Genomic DNA, 18,558 nt, shown 5'->3' with positions numbered 1-18,558 from the left:
GAATATTCCTAGAAAATGAGTGTATTTTAATACCAAGTGCTAGTGGAAAAAATCTTAGTAAACCCAATAGTTTTCACTGGTCATTCTGGGGAAGAAAATTGAATAGAAATGGAAAGGATACAATTCCTGAGAAAGTTATTCCTTTCCTGGGCAATTCCTAAAGTACTTCTAGGACATTCACTGTAAAAATCAATTGTTTTTTACCAAGAAAATTAGAGGTATATCCTGCTGGAGGAAAGCAATTATCAAATGCAAGGTTGCAGCTTATGGAGACACCCATTTGGATGGACTCGAGTGTGTTTGGTATAAACAGCTTAGGAGAAACAAAAAGGTTTTCAAGGTCACCGAGTTTCATGTACCTAAGGAAAGCTTGCTGAAAATAAGAGTTATTAGATACTAGAAGTTTCTATCAAGTCTGCATGCAGTGGTTTCAGTGGAATCGCCTGTAGAGAAATGAACACCAAGATATGCAGATTATGCTGGTTTAAGAGTCTGAAGACTTAGAGCTCCCTTTGCTAATCAGTTAGTCTACAGTCTCAGCTTCTCCTTCACAAGTAACAGCACTTTTAAGAGTCTTTCCAATCCTAAAATTCTGTGATTCTAGAGTTTGTTTCAGTCTTGTGATTTTCTGACTCTCAACTTCCTTGGCTTGTTGAGGTTCCTGATAGGCTATTTGCTTCTGCCATGGTATGAGGTAGATATTACTAATAGCACTCACAATTAAACATTTCAGTTATATCATTATAGCTACTTAAATGTTGGAGAACTTAGAGATGACCGGCACAGAGTCAGTTAATGTAGTTAATGGGAAATTTCAGTAAAGCTTAAACTGTAAATTTAAGAGGCAAAATTTAATGAGATATTTTAGAGGACAGTGCATAAAATTAACGTTCATATCTCCTTTGGAAATAGAGCCATATGAGATAGTTTACTACCAAACAAAACACAAGTTTGGGCGTATTTATGATAAATGACCACACTTAGAAAGCCTGTAGATATTGAGAGGATTTTTTCCCTCTAAGAAGATGAACTTTCAGTTATCCATGTTGGTGATTTGCTTTCCTATATTTCAGATTCCACCATCAAGTAAATCATGACGGCTTGCCAAGTAGCTGGTTTCATGTCCAGTGAAATATCCAAACTGCTGCAGGAAGAGGCATAGAAAGAAGTAAAGGACCTGAATAATGATAAGGTGGCTGGCCAGTTGTACCTCTTTTTGGGGACTGTAGAGTGAAATCTGCTTTTGGAGGTTTCTGTTAATTTCTAACACAAATTAGATACCTTAAAATATTCTGTACATGACCACAGGATAAGATGATAAAATATTTAAAATTAAGATACATATTTATATTTAAAAATGGAATATAAACATTCTTCTCCAGCAACATTACTATTTCCTGCTTGAAACATTTGCAGAGTAGCTGAGAAGGGTTTTTCAGCCATAGCCTAAAGAATACTCATAACACTGCCGTAAGGATGTCTATAAGGATAGGAGAAACGGGTCATCAGAAAAGTTGGATCCCCATCAAAGACTGTGAGCAGAGTGATTAAGTTAGGTGTTCTGATGACTACAGTGCCCATGTTGTCTTTCCATTCTTATAAATTCTGCAAACACTCACCTTCTACATGAAATACAAAATAATATTTACCCGATTCGGTTGGAGGCTCATCAGGGCTGGGTAGGATTATAGTTTGGGAAGGCAGAGGAGATGTCTCTATGGTAACTGAAGGAAAGTACCAGGGGTTATGAAAATGCTTCACAAACTTTAAGTACAGATGACAGTAAGGTTGGTAACAATTAAAAAAAAAAAAGAAATACAACTCAGCAGCAAAATACCTTTCCTACTTCTTCATAATGCATTTAGTTTTAAAAATGCTGAGATGCCGGATTATCAGATACTTTCATGTAAGGAATATCTTTACTTTTAAATTCTGATTTCAAATACTAGTACCTCCTCAATACTTCTAGAACAATACTAGAGAGAGATTTAGTAGTAGCCTTAAGGAAAACCAAAGTAATAAGAAATGTTAAAGCATGAGCCCGTGAAGAAGCATTGAATTTCACTTAGAATTATGGCAAAAAAAAAAAAATCAAACATATAAATGAGTGTGATAAAATGAGTGTTAATGGAAAGTATGTTGCTAGGGCAGAAACTATAAAATGGATCATCATACAACAAGAAAACTGAAATATTCAACAAAATACAAGCTGGCAGAATGTTTAATGTTAGGAAAAAGATGCTTTAGATTTCAAAGTTTCACTGACTTAAGTAGAGAAAAAGACCAACATCGAGATACAAAACTGAACAGAGGAGACTTTTTGGACAACGGTTATGAATAGAAGCACCCAGAAAGAAAATGAACTGCTGTGACAAAGAATGATGTTGCAACATGAATGCACAATGAGAGAGAACCCGAGGGCCTCAGGTGATGTGGCAATGAGGACAAAAGCTGCTGAGGTGTATCATTACCTAGCGTGGTCTCTGGTGGTTCAGACACATTTGTAATAGATTCCACAACTGCATCAAAACAAAGAAGAACAATTTTAGAAAACATTAAGGTGTTAAGCTATAGGTATTTCTTTGGTGAATGTCAACGCATCTCATTCTCTTAAGAATGTTTCATATTTTTCAGATAGGACAATGGATTTAGAGAAGAAAAGAGATAGAACCAAGGGGGAAATCCTATTCTGCAATACTAATTCTCCAACTAATATTTATGTTTTAACTGTCATTATCTGGCTGTCCAATGCCATTATGTTCCATATTTTGATATCACAGAAAACCAGAACTTCTGTATTCAGAGAGGCAGTTATGATTTTAATTTTAAGAATCCAAGAATTTTGGAAGCTATTGCTCTTCAGATGGAATTCAACTGCAGAACAAGTACCACAGCCTGAACTTTCATGTTCCATGGACATAGCAGATGCTAATTAAAAAGTTCTTGAATAAATGAATCAGAGCATGAAAACTTTTACCACCTGCAGTCTTTGGCTCCTCTGGACTGAGTGGTGCTTTGGCAGAGGGATATAGATAATCTGTTACAGTTGGTGCTAGGGAATAAACAGGGAATGGCTGGTTACTGGTGGGCAGCTCATAAGCACTGTAGTAGAACACTGTTGAATTTGTAACAGAGGTTAGTTATCTTAAGTAGACACATTCATGAGAATAAGTAACATTGTGGTAGATTACAAAGATGACTACAATTGAAGAGGGTAGAGGTGAAGGCAGATAATGAAGGCAGTGGTCAGTGTGGGTGATGGCACGCGCGCACACACACACATACGGTAACTGTCAGGATCTTCAAGCAATTTCTACTTGGAGCAAAGCAGGTATTTTCACTTCCTTACATATTTTGATTTAGTATTCCAAGTAAGAAAAAGACAGAGTCCTTGAAAAGCATGAAATGTAACCTAAAAACAACGTAAAAATGAAAAAATAGGATGTGCATATTCATATTTAAAGAATGATGAGAATATTAAAAAATTAAATGTGCATTCAGAATGAAAGGGAACTAAGAAAACTGTGAAACGTGCATAGCAATACAGCAGACACTAGCACAACATGCTTTATGTAACATCTGACTTTGAAGATTCACTGGATGAGCACAGACAAGATGTGAAGAGCTATGAAATGTCACAAAGCATGAGGGCATCCAAAGATGACTTCTGCAATGAGATGGAAAAGCACATATACCTGACTTCTCATTGGGAAACTTTTTTTTTTTTTTTTTTTTTTTTTTTACCTATAGCTTCCTTTGATGACTCAGTGCTTAATGTAACGGATTCCAGGACTTCAGAAACTAGCAAAGAACACAAAATGATACAATTGATCAAGAATGGATTGTCAGGACTTCAGAAACTGGCAAAGAACACAAAATGATACAATTGATGAAGAATGGATTGTTGCAAGCATTGGGAATGCATACAAACTAAGTACTATTTAGAAAAGTGTCTTGCACCTATAAATACTCAGTGTTGGCTATTATGATAATATTATTAATAACATCATGGGAAGCTCAAATAACTGAATTGAATTCATAATTTTGAAAGTGTTGTAGGTTACTATTAACAATCATACCTGTACCATCATGAGCACAAAAATGTTATTTAATTAATTAAAAGATACACAAAGGAGATGAAAATAAATTATAATCCCATGATAGAAAAAAGTAAGATCTGATGTTTTATAATATATGCCAGGGAGTATCTACTTAATTGCTAACTTAAAATGTTTTCAATTTTGATGGGCAATATTGTGTAGCTGGGTTTTGTGGTCTGTACTTAAGTGAGAACTTTCTCCTTCCTTGATGGTTACAACTGAACTTTTTTTTTTTCACAGAACAAAGCATACATTTAGCTTATTACTAAAGAGAACTATAAGTTTGTAAGTGTTAGTGAAAAATAAGAGATAAAAGTAATTCTTCTAAGTGGTTTTGTTGACTACTTAATCACATACTTGACTATTCTCTGTGTGATACAGAGTAAACACAATGAAATGAAGGTAAATATGACTATCAGGTGAATAGCAATTGCTATGAATATATTACTAATTTAACACCAATATGCAATCATGGAAAGAGCAGGTACAACATATAGAGTTATTAAATGTGTATTATGCATATTTTTTATATTTGGAAATATAACACTTGGAATATGTCCCCTGAATCTCACAGTGCACTCAGACAGATAAAACAGTCTATTTACCAGGTTGACTCTGTGTCATTTCTAGGCTTGGTGATGTCACTGGTTTCAAAATAAGAGTTTGCAGTTCAGTGGGAGCTGAAAGAAGAGCATCTAAGTTGGCAAAATAATTATGGGTAATTTATTTCACAGGTTTTATATAAAGGTAGCAATGAATAGAAATGCATAGATCTTCAAACTGACAGGGTTATGGAGAGGCATGCAGAGTACACATTATTTAAAGCAGCAGTTGTCAAACTATGGTCCTCACAATCCAGCTCTTGGCCTAACCTGTGAGCTAAAGAACAGCTTTTGTCTTTTACAATGATGGAAAAAATTGAAGAATAATATTTTATGACATGTGAAAATGGTATAAAATCCAAATAAAGTTTTATTGGAACACAACTACACCTTCTAGCTAAGATAATCCAAGGCATATTTATATATCATCTATGTACTAGTTTTGGTTGCCTTCAATTGAGATATTACAGCAGAATCAAGTAGTTTTAACAGAGAATGGCCTATAAGTCTAAAATCTTTACCATCTAACATCCTTACATAAAAAATTTGCTGACCCACGATCTTAAGCATCCTTCTACAAAAAGTGCCTATTTGAAAAAAATTAGGTTCTCACTATTTTATCTGAATCTGAATTCCCACAAGTGCTCTCTAAGAGTTTCCTATAACTGGTATTATGTAGGAAACTCTTATGGTACAACATGTTTAGTACCATATAGGCATGTTTTGTTCTGTGTTCTAGTTTGACCTCTCTCTTGGGTAATCTCAATAGGTACTGAGATTTTTTTCTTTTATTTTTGTGGTTTCCACCCTTCCATCCACTAATGCAAAATCCTGAATTATTTCAAAGCCTAAGTATTCTCTATCAATCCACATAGATTTTTGACTCCTTTAAGTATTTTCTCTTTATATTTTTACCAGTTAAACAAGCTGCTTTTGTATAAGCAAAATGCCTTATTTAAAACAAACTTGAAAACAGGGTTTTTTCAAAATTATATTGTACTCTTCTCAAGAAGTGAAACATGTTCTTCCTTTTGGTCTCTACCACTGTTCCTTGCCTCATCCACTCAACTGCTAATATGGTACTGAGAACACAGAAGGCAAGGAAATTTTTGTTTACTAAACCAAAGAAGTATTGCCCAAAAATAGGATAAATGAAAGAGTGGTTAGAGAATTTAATAAGATGTGTCTTTTGTTGGAGACAATCCTTCTGCAGGGCACATGATGAATTTGGCTACCACATAAATCTCCCTAACCATGATTCTTTTGGTCAACATCCAATTGTAGAGATACTAACTACACCTTGTGCCTTCTCTCTCTTGTATGGTATAGACATGGGAAATGAAAGTTAACAAAACACATCATTGTCATTCCTGGGATCCAACTGCAATGGGCTAGAAGGACTCAAACTAGAAATCATTGACTTTCTTGACTTCCACTGTGAAACTTTCAGAAGTTTAAAGTTTGGGGGAAGGATTTATTTTTTCCCCCAATGTTTTTGAAACAAAGTGAAGAAACCCTTGATTTGCTATTATGTTTATAGGCCTCGAAACCATCAAAAGCACTGTACACAGATGTATGTTTTCTAGAACATTAGATTTTCTTGAGTTTATTGCTTAAGTGTGAAAAGTTTTATTTTACTAATCTGTTTCTTTCCACTACTGACAGTGTTTTGGAAACAAAAACAATAACAAAAATTTGTTAACTAGAGGAAAAGATATTAATATAATTAGATACTCAGAGATTCCTAGTTAGTAAAGACTAAGTATCAATGCTAAATTATGGTGGAAGATAAAGAATAACTAAATTCATCTGTGGTGGGAAAAGCCTATAACTTGTATTTACTATTATTGGCACATCCAGAAAGAAATTTTTTTTGGATAATTTAATATAACATGGAAAAATAATCCCTGAAAATAGGCAAAGAATAATGAGCATGTCACAAAAATCTTATAGAAAGTAAATTGCTCAGAAAAATTTCATGGTGTTTAATTATCATCATTTTATAGATGTAACTACCAAATAGACAGGTTGTAATTTAGGCTTCAGACACTTGCACTGAATTAGATAATGAAATTTTAAAGGAGGTTTCATAGCAGATAGATTTCCTCACCTGGATCCAGGGACTTCTTTTAAAAACAATAGGTAGCACTTGAATTAAGAATCCTGACTACTTATAAGATGAAGAATGAAACAGAACAAGAGAAGTCTAAGAAAGCAGGAGCAATTCTGGCCATGACACTGACAGAGTAGGTTTTTAATGAATAAAAAAGTATGTAATGAGGTCACAAAAATCATTACCTAATGTTGATTCTGGAGCCTCAGAACTATGAATAACAGGTTCAAAGCTTGTAGAAGGAACTAATCAAAAGCAACAACAGGAACATGAAACAAGTTTAAATGCACATTAAAAACCCTTAATTTTTCTTTCAAAACATTAGTTTCAAATGACAAACAATTTTTTAAACTTTTGAATTGACAGAAAGCAGTTTATTTTTGACGATTTGGTCAAACAAGTCATGAACAATTCACTGCAGAAGGTCATCACAACCTTTAAATTCTACTATGTATATTAGTATGGTCACCATGAGGCTTTTCTAAGATGTTTGATATTCTGACTCTAACTAATATGAAAGATTTCTTTGGAAAATCTGTTTAGGCAATATATATGAAAGTAACTTGATGGAATTTTTGGAAGCTGAAATAATACCTGTGCCTGTGTAATCATGACCACAATAACTAGATCATGAGTTTAAGTGCATATATACCAATAAATATCTATTAGTGACTATGTCAGTCTTTGCTATAAAAACAGACCAAAAATTTCACTCAAGAAGCAGTTGCTAACCATACCTCATGCCTTGAAGGCTGTCACTTCCCATCAGAGGCATTTCTTTGGGACTCCACTGGGGCAGACTGCTAGGGTTCACCCCTCAAACCACAGAATAGCATATTTACCCTGTTTGGTCTGAGGTGCTTCAGGACTTGATGTGGTTTTAGGTCTGGGACGTGGACGGCGGGTTCGTTGTGCTGTTTTAGGAGCTGAAGGATGAAACTTTGGATTACTCCAGTGTAGGTGGTTTTGGAAATAAGGCTCTAGATTTTCTAAAATATGTTGTATTTTCTTGAAATTCAAGGCATATGTATTTCAAGATTGAAATAGTTTCTACTTTGTTAACTATTCCTTTAATCACTGAAGATTCTTGAGAGATAAAACTCACACATAAAATTAAGTCAAGGAGTGAGCAATCTCATAAATCTCTAACCTTAAAAGCAGAAAAGGACCATAGTCAAGCTGTAGGTACTGGGGTCTTAGGTTCACACCAAGAAGTAGAAAATTTCCAAAGAACCTACGATAGCATGCAAATTGCTACAGTTTGGTTGATCTAGAGAAGATATAGACATTGCCAACTTTGAAACTCAGCTTTAAATTTGAGTCCCATTTAGACAAAAGTACGTGATACAAAGTTCAAGATTACGTGATTGACAGATATTCTGATTTATTTCATGCATAGTTTTAAAAACAACAGGTAACTTTCTTCAAGAGTTTTGAATACTCTTAAGAAGAAAATTAAAGCTGAAGGATAGCAGAAGAGGACAAGACAGTCTTATAAAGATGGTGACAAAGTGATTATGATTAGGATAGAATGGGTTGATTATGAGCAGGAAAAAACTGTTGATGAACACAGAATTACCTAATGTTGTTTCTGGAGCCTTGGTTCTAAGAGTGACGGGTTCAAGGGCTGTAGGAAGAACTGGCCAAAAATAATAAAAAAAACCAAAGAGATTTTTAAAATTCACTTGAAGACTAACTACAAGAGTCCATTTTTAAGCTTCAGGACTGACAGAAAAGAGACACACACTCTGCAGATTTGCCTATATTGTGGCAAAGTACCCATTAATCTCATAAGATAGAAACAGTATTGTACTCTGCTAAACATCACGGTGGTCAACAAAAAGTTCTCCTTGATGTTTGATTATCCGACTCTTGCTAACATGCACAATTCTGCTAGACAAACTCTCTACAGTTATATAATACATACTTTTCTAACTCTACTGGAAAAAGCATTTATCAGTCTACTTGTACTTCTGTACAAGGTGAGATAAATGCCTGTTATTTAAATAATCATGGGTACAATAATGAGTTTATTTATTAGAAAGCATCAGGATCAGTACATTATACAGTGTATTCATCAAAATTTCAAAGTAATAGTTGACTCAATAAAATTTAAGAAACCCTGTTAACCTTCTCATGAAAGAATTATCCTACTCTATCATGAAAAGCCTATCATTTAAACTTTCAAGACTTAGGCACATTTAAAATTTTGACAAATAACTAAAACCAACATTTTTTGAAACAATAGATCCATCAGTATAATCACATAGATCCTAATAGAGTAAAAAGTAAAACAATTAAAGATGATGGTATTTCTACAATTGAGGAGGGATAGGCAGTATAAATAAGGGACAGATGGAAATTCATGTTTGAAACGAAGCTTAAAGCAGTCAGTGCTTTTCAGCCATGCAGATGATCACATGAAACAATAAACTCATTATGGCAGTTTGATGTCCTGATATTAGCATAGTCACAGTTTTCATAAGTTTAACAGATAACTTGAAAGAGAGCTTAGTATAATTTCAAGATAAAGACTACAATGGAATGACAATAGAGCATGTTGAAATGGTTTTAAGATGCAGGAGAGACTGTGGCCACAATGGCATGACAATGAGCAGGAAAAGCACTATTTGAAGGACACACATTCTCATTACCCACGATTTCTGGAGCTTTAGTTCTGAGAATGCCAGGTTCAAGATCTGTAGTAGGAACTAATGAAAAGCAATGAAATCAACACTTGTGAAAGTCAGCAAATTAAATCTAACCAGTATAACATTTCTTCAAATAAATGGATAAAAGATTTGGTCACCCTATTACCAGGTAAATATTCTCTTATGAGATAGTTGGTGATAGCTGACATATCAATCTGGTAAGCACCTCAAAGTCAACACAATATGCTCTTGGCGTGTAAGTACCTGATTCCAACTACTGCTCTAGGAAACTTGTGTAAACATTTTACCAAATACAGACTTATGAAAGTGTCCTGGCAATTACTGGCTTTTCTGTGGAAGCTTTAAGAAAAGAGCAAGTTTAAATAAGATGGATGCAGGGAATGGCATTTATATATGAAAGGAGGCATAGAAAAGAACAAAGCAAAGTGAACCTTGTTCATCTTGTTGACAACTCATAAGTGGAAATAGGCCTTAAGTGATGCAAAGGCATTCTAATAACCAATCAGGATAAGGGACAACCACTCAGGGTGTGGTGCCCAGTAGAACAGCTTTCTGTTCTAACCACAAAAATGTGGTACCCTGTGTATATGGACGAGATCACAGGAAAGACCACTAATGCTCCTAGGGTCAGATCCAAACTTCTGAGTCATACCTTTAAGAAGCTTCTTCAGCTGCTCGTCTAGACCCTTCCAAACTCAGCCGTATCATTACCACTTAGATGCAGTACCTCCCTTCTTCCAGGAGCCTTGTGCCCTCTGTCTGGCCTCAACACCTCCGTTCTTTTTGCCTCTGTTAAATTCCATGATTTTAAGATCCACTTTCTTTCTAACTCCTTAGTCCTGTCCTTCAGAAACTTCTCTTTCTCTATATTTATAACCCTTGCAAAAAGTAATCTTGATTTGCACAGGAACATTGCCTTGGTTTAAACTTTAAATGCTTCCTATTGGAGCAGGTTTTGACTTTGACTACACTACAGACTGAGAAGTAAAAACAAGCAGCTGTGATATCTTCTCAGCTGTTGATGTAGCTGTGGGGAAATGGAAGGCACTTACTGTTTCTTGAAATAAAAAATGATTGGTTCTATTTAAGACATTTTGTCTTCTAGAGAAGTATGGAATGAAATAAGCAAAAGTAAATAAAACACGTATTAAAATAGAAGATCTATGGGGCGCCCGGGTGGCTTAGTCGGTTAAGCGTCCGACTTTAGCTCAGGTCATGATCTCGCGGTTCATGGGTTCGAGCCCCGAGTCGGGCTCTGTGCTGACTGCCAGCTCAGAGCCTGGAGCCTGTTTCAGAGTCTGTGATTCTCTCTCTCTCTGACCCTCCCCTGCTCATGCTGTCTCTCTCTCTCTCTCCTAGAAATAAATAGAAAACATTAAAAATTAAAAAAAAAATAGAAGATCTGTATGCAGAAAATACAAGGAATTCAGCTGCTCATGTCTCCCCAAACCATGTTCTCCTTTGCAAACTCAACAGTGGGATCAATACAGACCATTTAGTGCCTCCACCCTCACTGGGCTCACGTGGGCTATCATTTCCACCACTGGCATCAATCCCAGACTTCCAAGAACTGCTAGGATTTACTCCTTTAACGAGAAACCCACATTTACCCGGTTTTGTTTGAGGTACTTCAGAAGTTGGCGTAGTTTTATGTTTGGGACGTGGACGACGAGTTCGTTTTGATGTTTTAGGAGCTGAAGGAAGAAAATCTTCAGTTACTACAGAATCTAATTTAGAAGCTAAGGATAGCATGACACATGGCTCCAGATTTTCTAAAACTTACTACATTTAGTAAATTTGCCTTACTAACCTTTAATTTGAAACTTTCACCCTTAATATAATAGTATATATTCTTTTATAAATCCAAGTTCATTGAGAATGGGTCATATAAAATTCAAGAAACAAAGAACTGTTCCTAGTACTCTTTTACTGAACAGAAGGGTAAGTTCTGCTGCTAACATATTATGGTGTGGTGACAGATACAAACTCTTGGACAGTGAACTAAAATAAGGCTATGTAACTAACTAAAACGTTAATCAAAGGACAGATATTACAAGGAGAGTTAACAAAAAAACAAAACAAAACAAAAAAGAGTAGAACTTCAGATCCATAAGGAAACTTCATGACTCCATAATAGTCATTAGAGTCAAATTCCAGCTTTAACATGATTAAAAAGTACACAAGATGATAAAACAATTTCAGATGGTTACACATAGGACAGACGACCTGAGTCAGGTTTGTGCATGGCTCTTTTAAAATCAAGGGATAACTTGGTTTAAGAGTCAGAGTCCTCATTACTTTTAAGATGAAGAATTTAATGGAGTGATAACAGAGGATGACATAGCCTTATGAAGTAAAAGAACCTGCAGGTATGATGCTGATGGAATGAGTCTAACAATCCAAAAGAAAAGCACTTACTGAGAAACATGTGTTATTACCTTGTGTTGTTACCCAAGTCTCAGTTCTGAGAATAACAGGTTCAAGATCTGCAGTAGGAACTGACCAAAAGCATTAAAAATAAACAAAATGATTGTTTAGTATAAAAATACCCTCAAAACATTTACTTCAAAATGAGTCTTATTAATATGCTTTCTAGAACTATGTTGCAACTTTTAAAAACTGGTAAACTAGAAAAGTAGAGAGTTGATTTCCTCAACTTTATCTATACTAACTCAGGCAACCACTTCTTTATTCTTCTTTGATGATCTGATTCTAAGTAATAAGTCAAAGTGGGATGTGTGGGTATTACTAACACCTATGGAAAGAAAGTGAGGCCACAGCATGATAAATTGAACATGGTATCCCTTTATTCTAAGCAGAGAAAGAACATCCCCTCATGTGCAGAGACAAGCTTGCTGATGTCTAGATGTCTATTGGATAAAATCTTAACTGCTCCATCAGAAGAGTCCATGGACCAATCAAGATTCAGTAAGCCTTGTCTACCACCGTCTAGTCATAGTACATGGATGACTACCATCTTTCTAGTCATCCATGTACTATGGTGGTTTCAAGGCTCCACACACTGTTTCTTAATCTTTTCCTGGTCCTTTTACTTTCGTACCTAGCACATTTTGTTGAGAGCACCCAAAGATCAGTCTCATCTTTGCATACATGCTCTCTAATGCCATCTTCTATCTTATTTAGGAAGGCTTTTCTCAACTCTTTTGCAGGTTGGAGGACTAAAACATGTCTCCCACATCTAATGTACATCCTCCAAAGGCACTAATATGACCTGGTGATATTGAAGACACTGCTTGTTAATTTGAACTGAATATGCCTAAGTTTTCTAAAGCAGTTGTATATTCAAGACATAAATGGAAGTTAATAAAATGCACAGTTATAGAGAAGATTTCTCCCAGGAGCTATGAGGGATTTGGTTGCCCCAGAGTTCTCCCCCTACTGTGTTCCTCTTTCCATCTCTACAGTGGAAACTACTGTTTAACATGAGTTATATCTTTACTCTAATAGGGCCTATTGGTTACTCCCAACCACTGGAATTACTCTTGAGATCCTGCTGGTTTGGGCTGCTGAGACTCTAAACCAGGAACTCTTGTTTACCTGGTTTGGACTGAGATACTTCAAGACTTGGTGTGGTTTTTGGTCTGGGACGTGGACGGCGTGTCTGTTTTGATGTTTTGGAAGCTGAAGGAAAAATTCTAGGGTTACTACACAACTACATTACTTCTTTTATGGAAGCAATGAAAGGTGAAAGTATGATTATAGATTATCTACAACCTGTTATATCTTTGCCTTTCTAGTTTGAGATTTTTGTCATGTATACTCCTTAATGAGTTTCTTTTAGCATAGAAGATTCTTTGAAGAAAAAAATCCATTTTTAATTTAAGAAATAATATTAGTAATTATAATCCAAGTGTCACAGAACAGTCTGATTGGAAAGGGTAAGAACTATTGCTAAATTTTAATGTATTATGAAGGATAGTCATATTAAATCTGAGATTTATAATTCAATTTTTTAATCCTTTCATACATTCTACATAACTATGAAAACACATTAGTACCTAAATAGAAACAAAAGAAAAACACTGCACAAATAGAAAAAATAATAAAGCAAATAGGTAGAGATGTAGATGTGAAATGAATGGATTCTGTTGGCCCCATGATAGCTGTTAATGGCTTTATCTGCCTAAGTAAGAGGTAGAAACCTATATTATGTTTGAAAAACAGTTTTTTTTTTTAGCCACAAGCACTGTTTAAACAAAGTACAAAATAGCCTGAAACAATTTCAAATAAATTATATGGTAAATAAATGCCCTAAAGGATGTTCATGTATGCCTGAGTCTCCATAAAAAGACAGATAATTCAAGAGTTTTCAGAATTTTAATAATGTAAATGAATGGCCCAAAAGAATGACATACAGTCATATAAAGCAAATGAAACTCCAGGTTTGACCAAAGCAGAATAAGTATTGTTGAAAAGCCAGTATATCTGTTATTACCTAATGTTGTTCCTGGGGTCTCAGGTGTAAGAGTGACAGGTTCAAGAACTGTAGCAGGAACTGACCAAAAAATACAGTAAACCAAAGAGATTTTAAAATACGTGAAAAGTCAGAACATTCGCATCCAAAGAAGTCTACTTGTGTATCAACCCTTCTTCAAAAACAAAAACAAAAAATAGCCCCTAAACTAAAGAGTAGATAATTGTTCTTTGAAGATTTGGCCAAACTACAGTTATGATCTTCAGCTTAGCCTTTGAATTATCTTGATTGTCTTGAAGGAGGCAACATGAAATTATCCTAGGTTTTAGATAATGGATTCTGATATGGAAAACTTTGCACTGGAAGATACTCTTTTTCATTTACGTAACATAAACTTAGAAAAGAAATTGTCTTTTAAAAAAAAACCTGATCAATCTATATTTCTATGGAAGCTGAAAATGTGCACTTGCTATGCTTAAGTAAACACAGATGCAATAAACAGTTTATAAGTTTGAAATAGATATAAAAATCACTGAAGTAGACTATGCTGATATTTCCAAGAATTCATCTATGGAAAGAGTCTGAGAGCTCTATTCAAATCATGATACACAAAAGAGCAAAATAAAGATGGTCACTCAGTCTAACATACTCAGTGGATTATCTGTCCAGCCAAAGCACAAGCAAAGTAGAAATTGAAGACCATTGATATCCCTGTATCAAATCCAAGCTCCTGAACTAGGTCCTCAAAATTCTCTTCCAACTGGCTGTCTGGACACTTACAAATGCAGCATCATTAATAACCTTGTTTTGGCCATCTGGAAGTATGGTCACAGAAGACATTCTGTGGTAGTCACACTGGAATGCCTTGGTGGCTGATCCCCTACCACCCCACATGTCTAGTCCTTCTGCCTTGGTTCACTTTTCCTACCATTCATTCAAATCCTGTAGTGGGCCCAAGGTCCAAGTCTAGTCTACCTCGATCTTTTTCCTTCGCAATGTCAGTGTTTAATGCATCATGCAAACATGTACCCAACTCCATTATTTTAGTAAGTCTCCCATAGCTGGCCTATCACTCACCATTATCACATCAATATTGGTCCAGAAATATGCAAGGGGCTTATAATTTTTTTTTGTTTACTTGAACTGCATATATCGGCTCTAAGTCTTCTAAAGTTTCTAAAGAAGCTTTATCATTAAAATTTGAATGAAGTTGACAGTAAAAATATACTAAATGCATATTAAAGAAGACTTTCACATAGAGTAAGATATTCTGGCACCAAATATATCTCAGTCCGTCACATTCTCTGACACCTGACCATGCCTCATGACCTCAGGCTTAGAGATACTACCAGCTTGGCACTGCTTTGGGTTCCCACTGGGATAGGCTACTAGGGCTCACCCTTAAATCAAGTAATCACATTTACCCGATTTGGTCTGAGGTACTTGAGGGCTTGGTGTGGTTTTAGGTCTGGGACGTGGACGACGGGGTCTTTTTGACGTTTTAGTAGCTGAAGAAAGAAAAGATATGTGTTACTCTAGGTCTTTAGGCTCTGGATACTGAGGAGAGGTTTTTACAAAAGTGGTTAGATTTTCAAAAGTTCTAGCCAATTTTCTGTAATTTAATATTTTCAATGTTTTTAGGCCAATGTGTTTTCTTTCATCACTGATGGTACTTTGTGGCAAACTCATGTATGTAGGTGAATAATTCATTCAAGGCATGAAAATTAGTACTTGTAATTAAACACTCACAGAACTTCCTCACTGGGGAAAAAAATGAGAAGGGCTCAACTCTGTACAAGGGGAGGAGAGATTAGGGTCACACTGAAGGAAAGGCTTATAATGTAAAATCACATATTTAGGTCATTTCCTATTTATCAAGTTAGTAATGAAACAAGTCATTATTTAAGGGACCAACAAAGAAACAAACATACCATGCAAGTAGTTTTTTAAACTTAGATGTGCAAAGGAGTATAGGAATAGCTGTTATTGCTGATCAGCCTAGATAAGAAACAGATCCCAATTTGTTTTAAACTTAGCTTTAACACAGAACACTGTTCAACGAAGCATGAGCTAACATGACAATGTCAAATGTACCAAATGGCAGCAATGCTTTGAATTAAGCAAATGTCTGCTCTCATAAAAACAAGAGGAAACTTGTTTTTAAGAGGCTTCAGTTTTCTTCCAATAAAGTGATTGAATGGCAACAGAGGATGATGGTGGCTGTCACATGAAGGAGGAAAATCCAGGAGATGGAGACTGAATGGAATGTACAATGAACAGCAAAAGCATTTGGCAAATTGCACAGAATCATTACCTAATGTTGTCCCAGATGTCTCAATTCTAACAGTAACAGGTTCAAGGTCTGTAACAGGAACTGAAGTAATAAAATAAGCAAAAGGGTTTTTTTAAAAAAAATGTATAAATAGCTACAACATTCACTTCAAAATGTATTTTACCAGTGTAACATTACATCTAGAATTATTATTTAATTTCTAGATGGAGGGTATGTGAACTGTGTCTCCCCCAAATTCTTATGTTGAAGCCTTAACTCCCAAATGTGACTGTCTTTGGAGATAGGAACTTTGAAGAGACAATGAAGGTTAAATGGAGTTGTATAAGGGCAGGTTCCTAATCAAATATGACTGATGACTGTATGAAAATAGGGAGACACACAAGGGATGCTCACAGACAGAATGTGAGGACTCAACCTGAGTCCTCAGAATGTGAGGACGCAGTAAGATGAGACCATCTACAAGCCAAGGAGAAAGGTTTTGGGAGATACCGAAACTACTGATACCTTCATCTTAAGTTTCCAGTCTCCAGAGCTGTGAGAAATAGACTTCTATTGTTGAAGCCACATAGTCTATTTTGTTATGGCACTCTTAGTAAACTAATATGAAGGAAAATCAATTATTTTGTCCAGATTTGGCTGAACTGTAGTTAGGGACTTCATCTTCTGAGGTAGTTATTACCTGTGGTCTCTGTTTAGCACAAGAAGGAAACAGTTCTACTCGCTAGATTATTTGAATCTAATATAGTAGATTCTAGAACATTTTTAGCCATTTACTAATCATCTTGAAGAAGCATGTAAAAAACTAATTTGCACCTTAGTGGGTGTCGAATAAAGAAAACATCTACCATGTTTATCAAATTACAGCTGCAGAAAAAATTCCTAAATATCCAAGCAGCATTATATATACAGATAATCAAAAATAGCTATGATGACCTTGCTGAGAACTCATCTTTGGAAAGATTTTGTGACTTGGGTCTATAGAAAGGCACTCAAGAGGACTGTGTAAGGGACACCCACTCAGTCTGTGGCATTCATTGAAGCACCCATTTACACTCAATGCAGAGAAAACTTTATCCAGTGTGGAAAGAAGAGATTTCTGATGCTCATGAGAACAACTTGGGACTCCTGAGTGCAACATTCAAGCCCTTCTTCAACTTTCTGAGGTATTATCCAAATGCAGAATCACCAACAAAGTATTTTGACTGATGCTTCCAAGCAGCAGAACCTCTTTCCCTTGGGTAGCCTCTAAAAATGTCCTATTTTTTTTTTTTTTTAGTCTTTGTTCACTCTCACCCGTCTACTTGTGCAAATTCTGATGTGACATCAAGACCAAAACTCCTTCCCTGATCTACTGACCCCAAAATGATGCTTCACTTCTTCAAGAATTTATAGAATGTGTCTACACTTAATGTTGATGCACCCAAGCAAAACCTTGAATTTGCAAAAACACCCTGCTTATTTTCCTTCTATAGGCTTTTATGCAAGAAAACTTTTTGTGTTCAACTGGCCTAAGTAAGACATGTTTTCTTCTACCCTGAGCTAGAGGAAAAATTATGTATCTTCCAAACAGGTACTTCTCACCAACAGTGAAGGGGAAAGGAGTCTTCCTGATTTCCTCATTAGAGGGTAATGTGGGTTTACACTTTCCCCAGGTAATAGCCCCTCAGGCTACTGAAACCAAGGATTGAGCTCTCATCTGGTGTAGTCCCAGGTTCACCTGGACCAGGAGTGGCTTTAAAGTTTGGTTTGTGAATGACATTCCCACTGGGATGTTTTTGGAGATGGAAAAAGATAACCTTTAGTTAAAGTTTATGGTTATGCAAATCATGAGGTTTAAAAAAATTGTTTTCTATAGCTTGAAAGATTTGTCTTGAATTTCATAAAGTACATGTTTCTAGTGTGAAAAATTTGCCCCTACTATGTTCCTGTATCTCTCTTTGTTATTGAAGCTATTTTGAGGTCAAAAGTGACATAAAAATGAAGTTACTAATGCAGAGAGGCAATATCCGTATTTTTATTATATATTTTAAAAATATTTTAGCTTTTAAAGTAACCTCTACACCCAACCTTGGCTCAAACCTGTGACCCCAAGATCAAGAGTTGCACAGCCCACCAACTGAACCAGTCAAGGACCCCTTTATCACATTCTCCTAGAGTCCCCTGACTACATTTAAAAGATGAAGAATCATTTATTTCTAAACTATGGTGGAGAGTAAGGAGTAGTCAGATTCATACTAAGGATGGGGCTTACTATTTAAACTTATTATCCTTGATTGCATTATCTGATAGATAATTGACTAAAAATAAATTTCTTAAAAGTTAACAACAAAACAGGCAGATAAA

General features: G+C 35.6%; 1 protein-coding gene across 1 annotated transcript in view; it reads right to left on the bottom strand.

The window, feature by feature from the left end:
- The window catches only part of LOC120245096 (ABI family member 3 binding protein), a 202,315-nt gene that overhangs the window by 78,232 nt on the left and 105,525 nt on the right, over positions 1-18,558 (bottom strand). Inside the window, exons 35-49 of the mRNA XM_039251968.1 lie at positions 16,237-16,296; positions 15,347-15,430; positions 13,944-14,003; positions 13,046-13,129; positions 11,926-11,985; positions 11,098-11,181; positions 9,470-9,526; positions 8,395-8,454; positions 7,658-7,741; positions 7,001-7,060; positions 4,706-4,780; positions 3,745-3,801; positions 2,981-3,052; positions 2,472-2,519; positions 1,650-1,724 (exon numbers count right to left, since the gene is read on the bottom strand). Of these exons, the coding sequence (XP_039107899.1) occupies positions 1,650-1,724; positions 2,472-2,519; positions 2,981-3,052; positions 3,745-3,801; positions 4,706-4,780; positions 7,001-7,060; positions 7,658-7,741; positions 8,395-8,454; positions 9,470-9,526; positions 11,098-11,181; positions 11,926-11,985; positions 13,046-13,129; positions 13,944-14,003; positions 15,347-15,430; positions 16,237-16,296 (1,020 nt within the window). The remainder of the gene's footprint in view (positions 1-1,649; positions 1,725-2,471; positions 2,520-2,980; positions 3,053-3,744; positions 3,802-4,705; positions 4,781-7,000; positions 7,061-7,657; positions 7,742-8,394; positions 8,455-9,469; positions 9,527-11,097; positions 11,182-11,925; positions 11,986-13,045; positions 13,130-13,943; positions 14,004-15,346; positions 15,431-16,236; positions 16,297-18,558) is intronic.

This window comes from Hyaena hyaena, unplaced genomic scaffold, assembly GCF_003009895.1.
Source record: "Hyaena hyaena isolate Hyena2069 unplaced genomic scaffold, ASM300989v1 scaffold_407, whole genome shotgun sequence".
Classification (NCBI taxonomy): Eukaryota; Metazoa; Chordata; class Mammalia; order Carnivora; family Hyaenidae; genus Hyaena; species Hyaena hyaena.
This window is presented reverse-complemented; position numbering and strand designations above follow the sequence as displayed.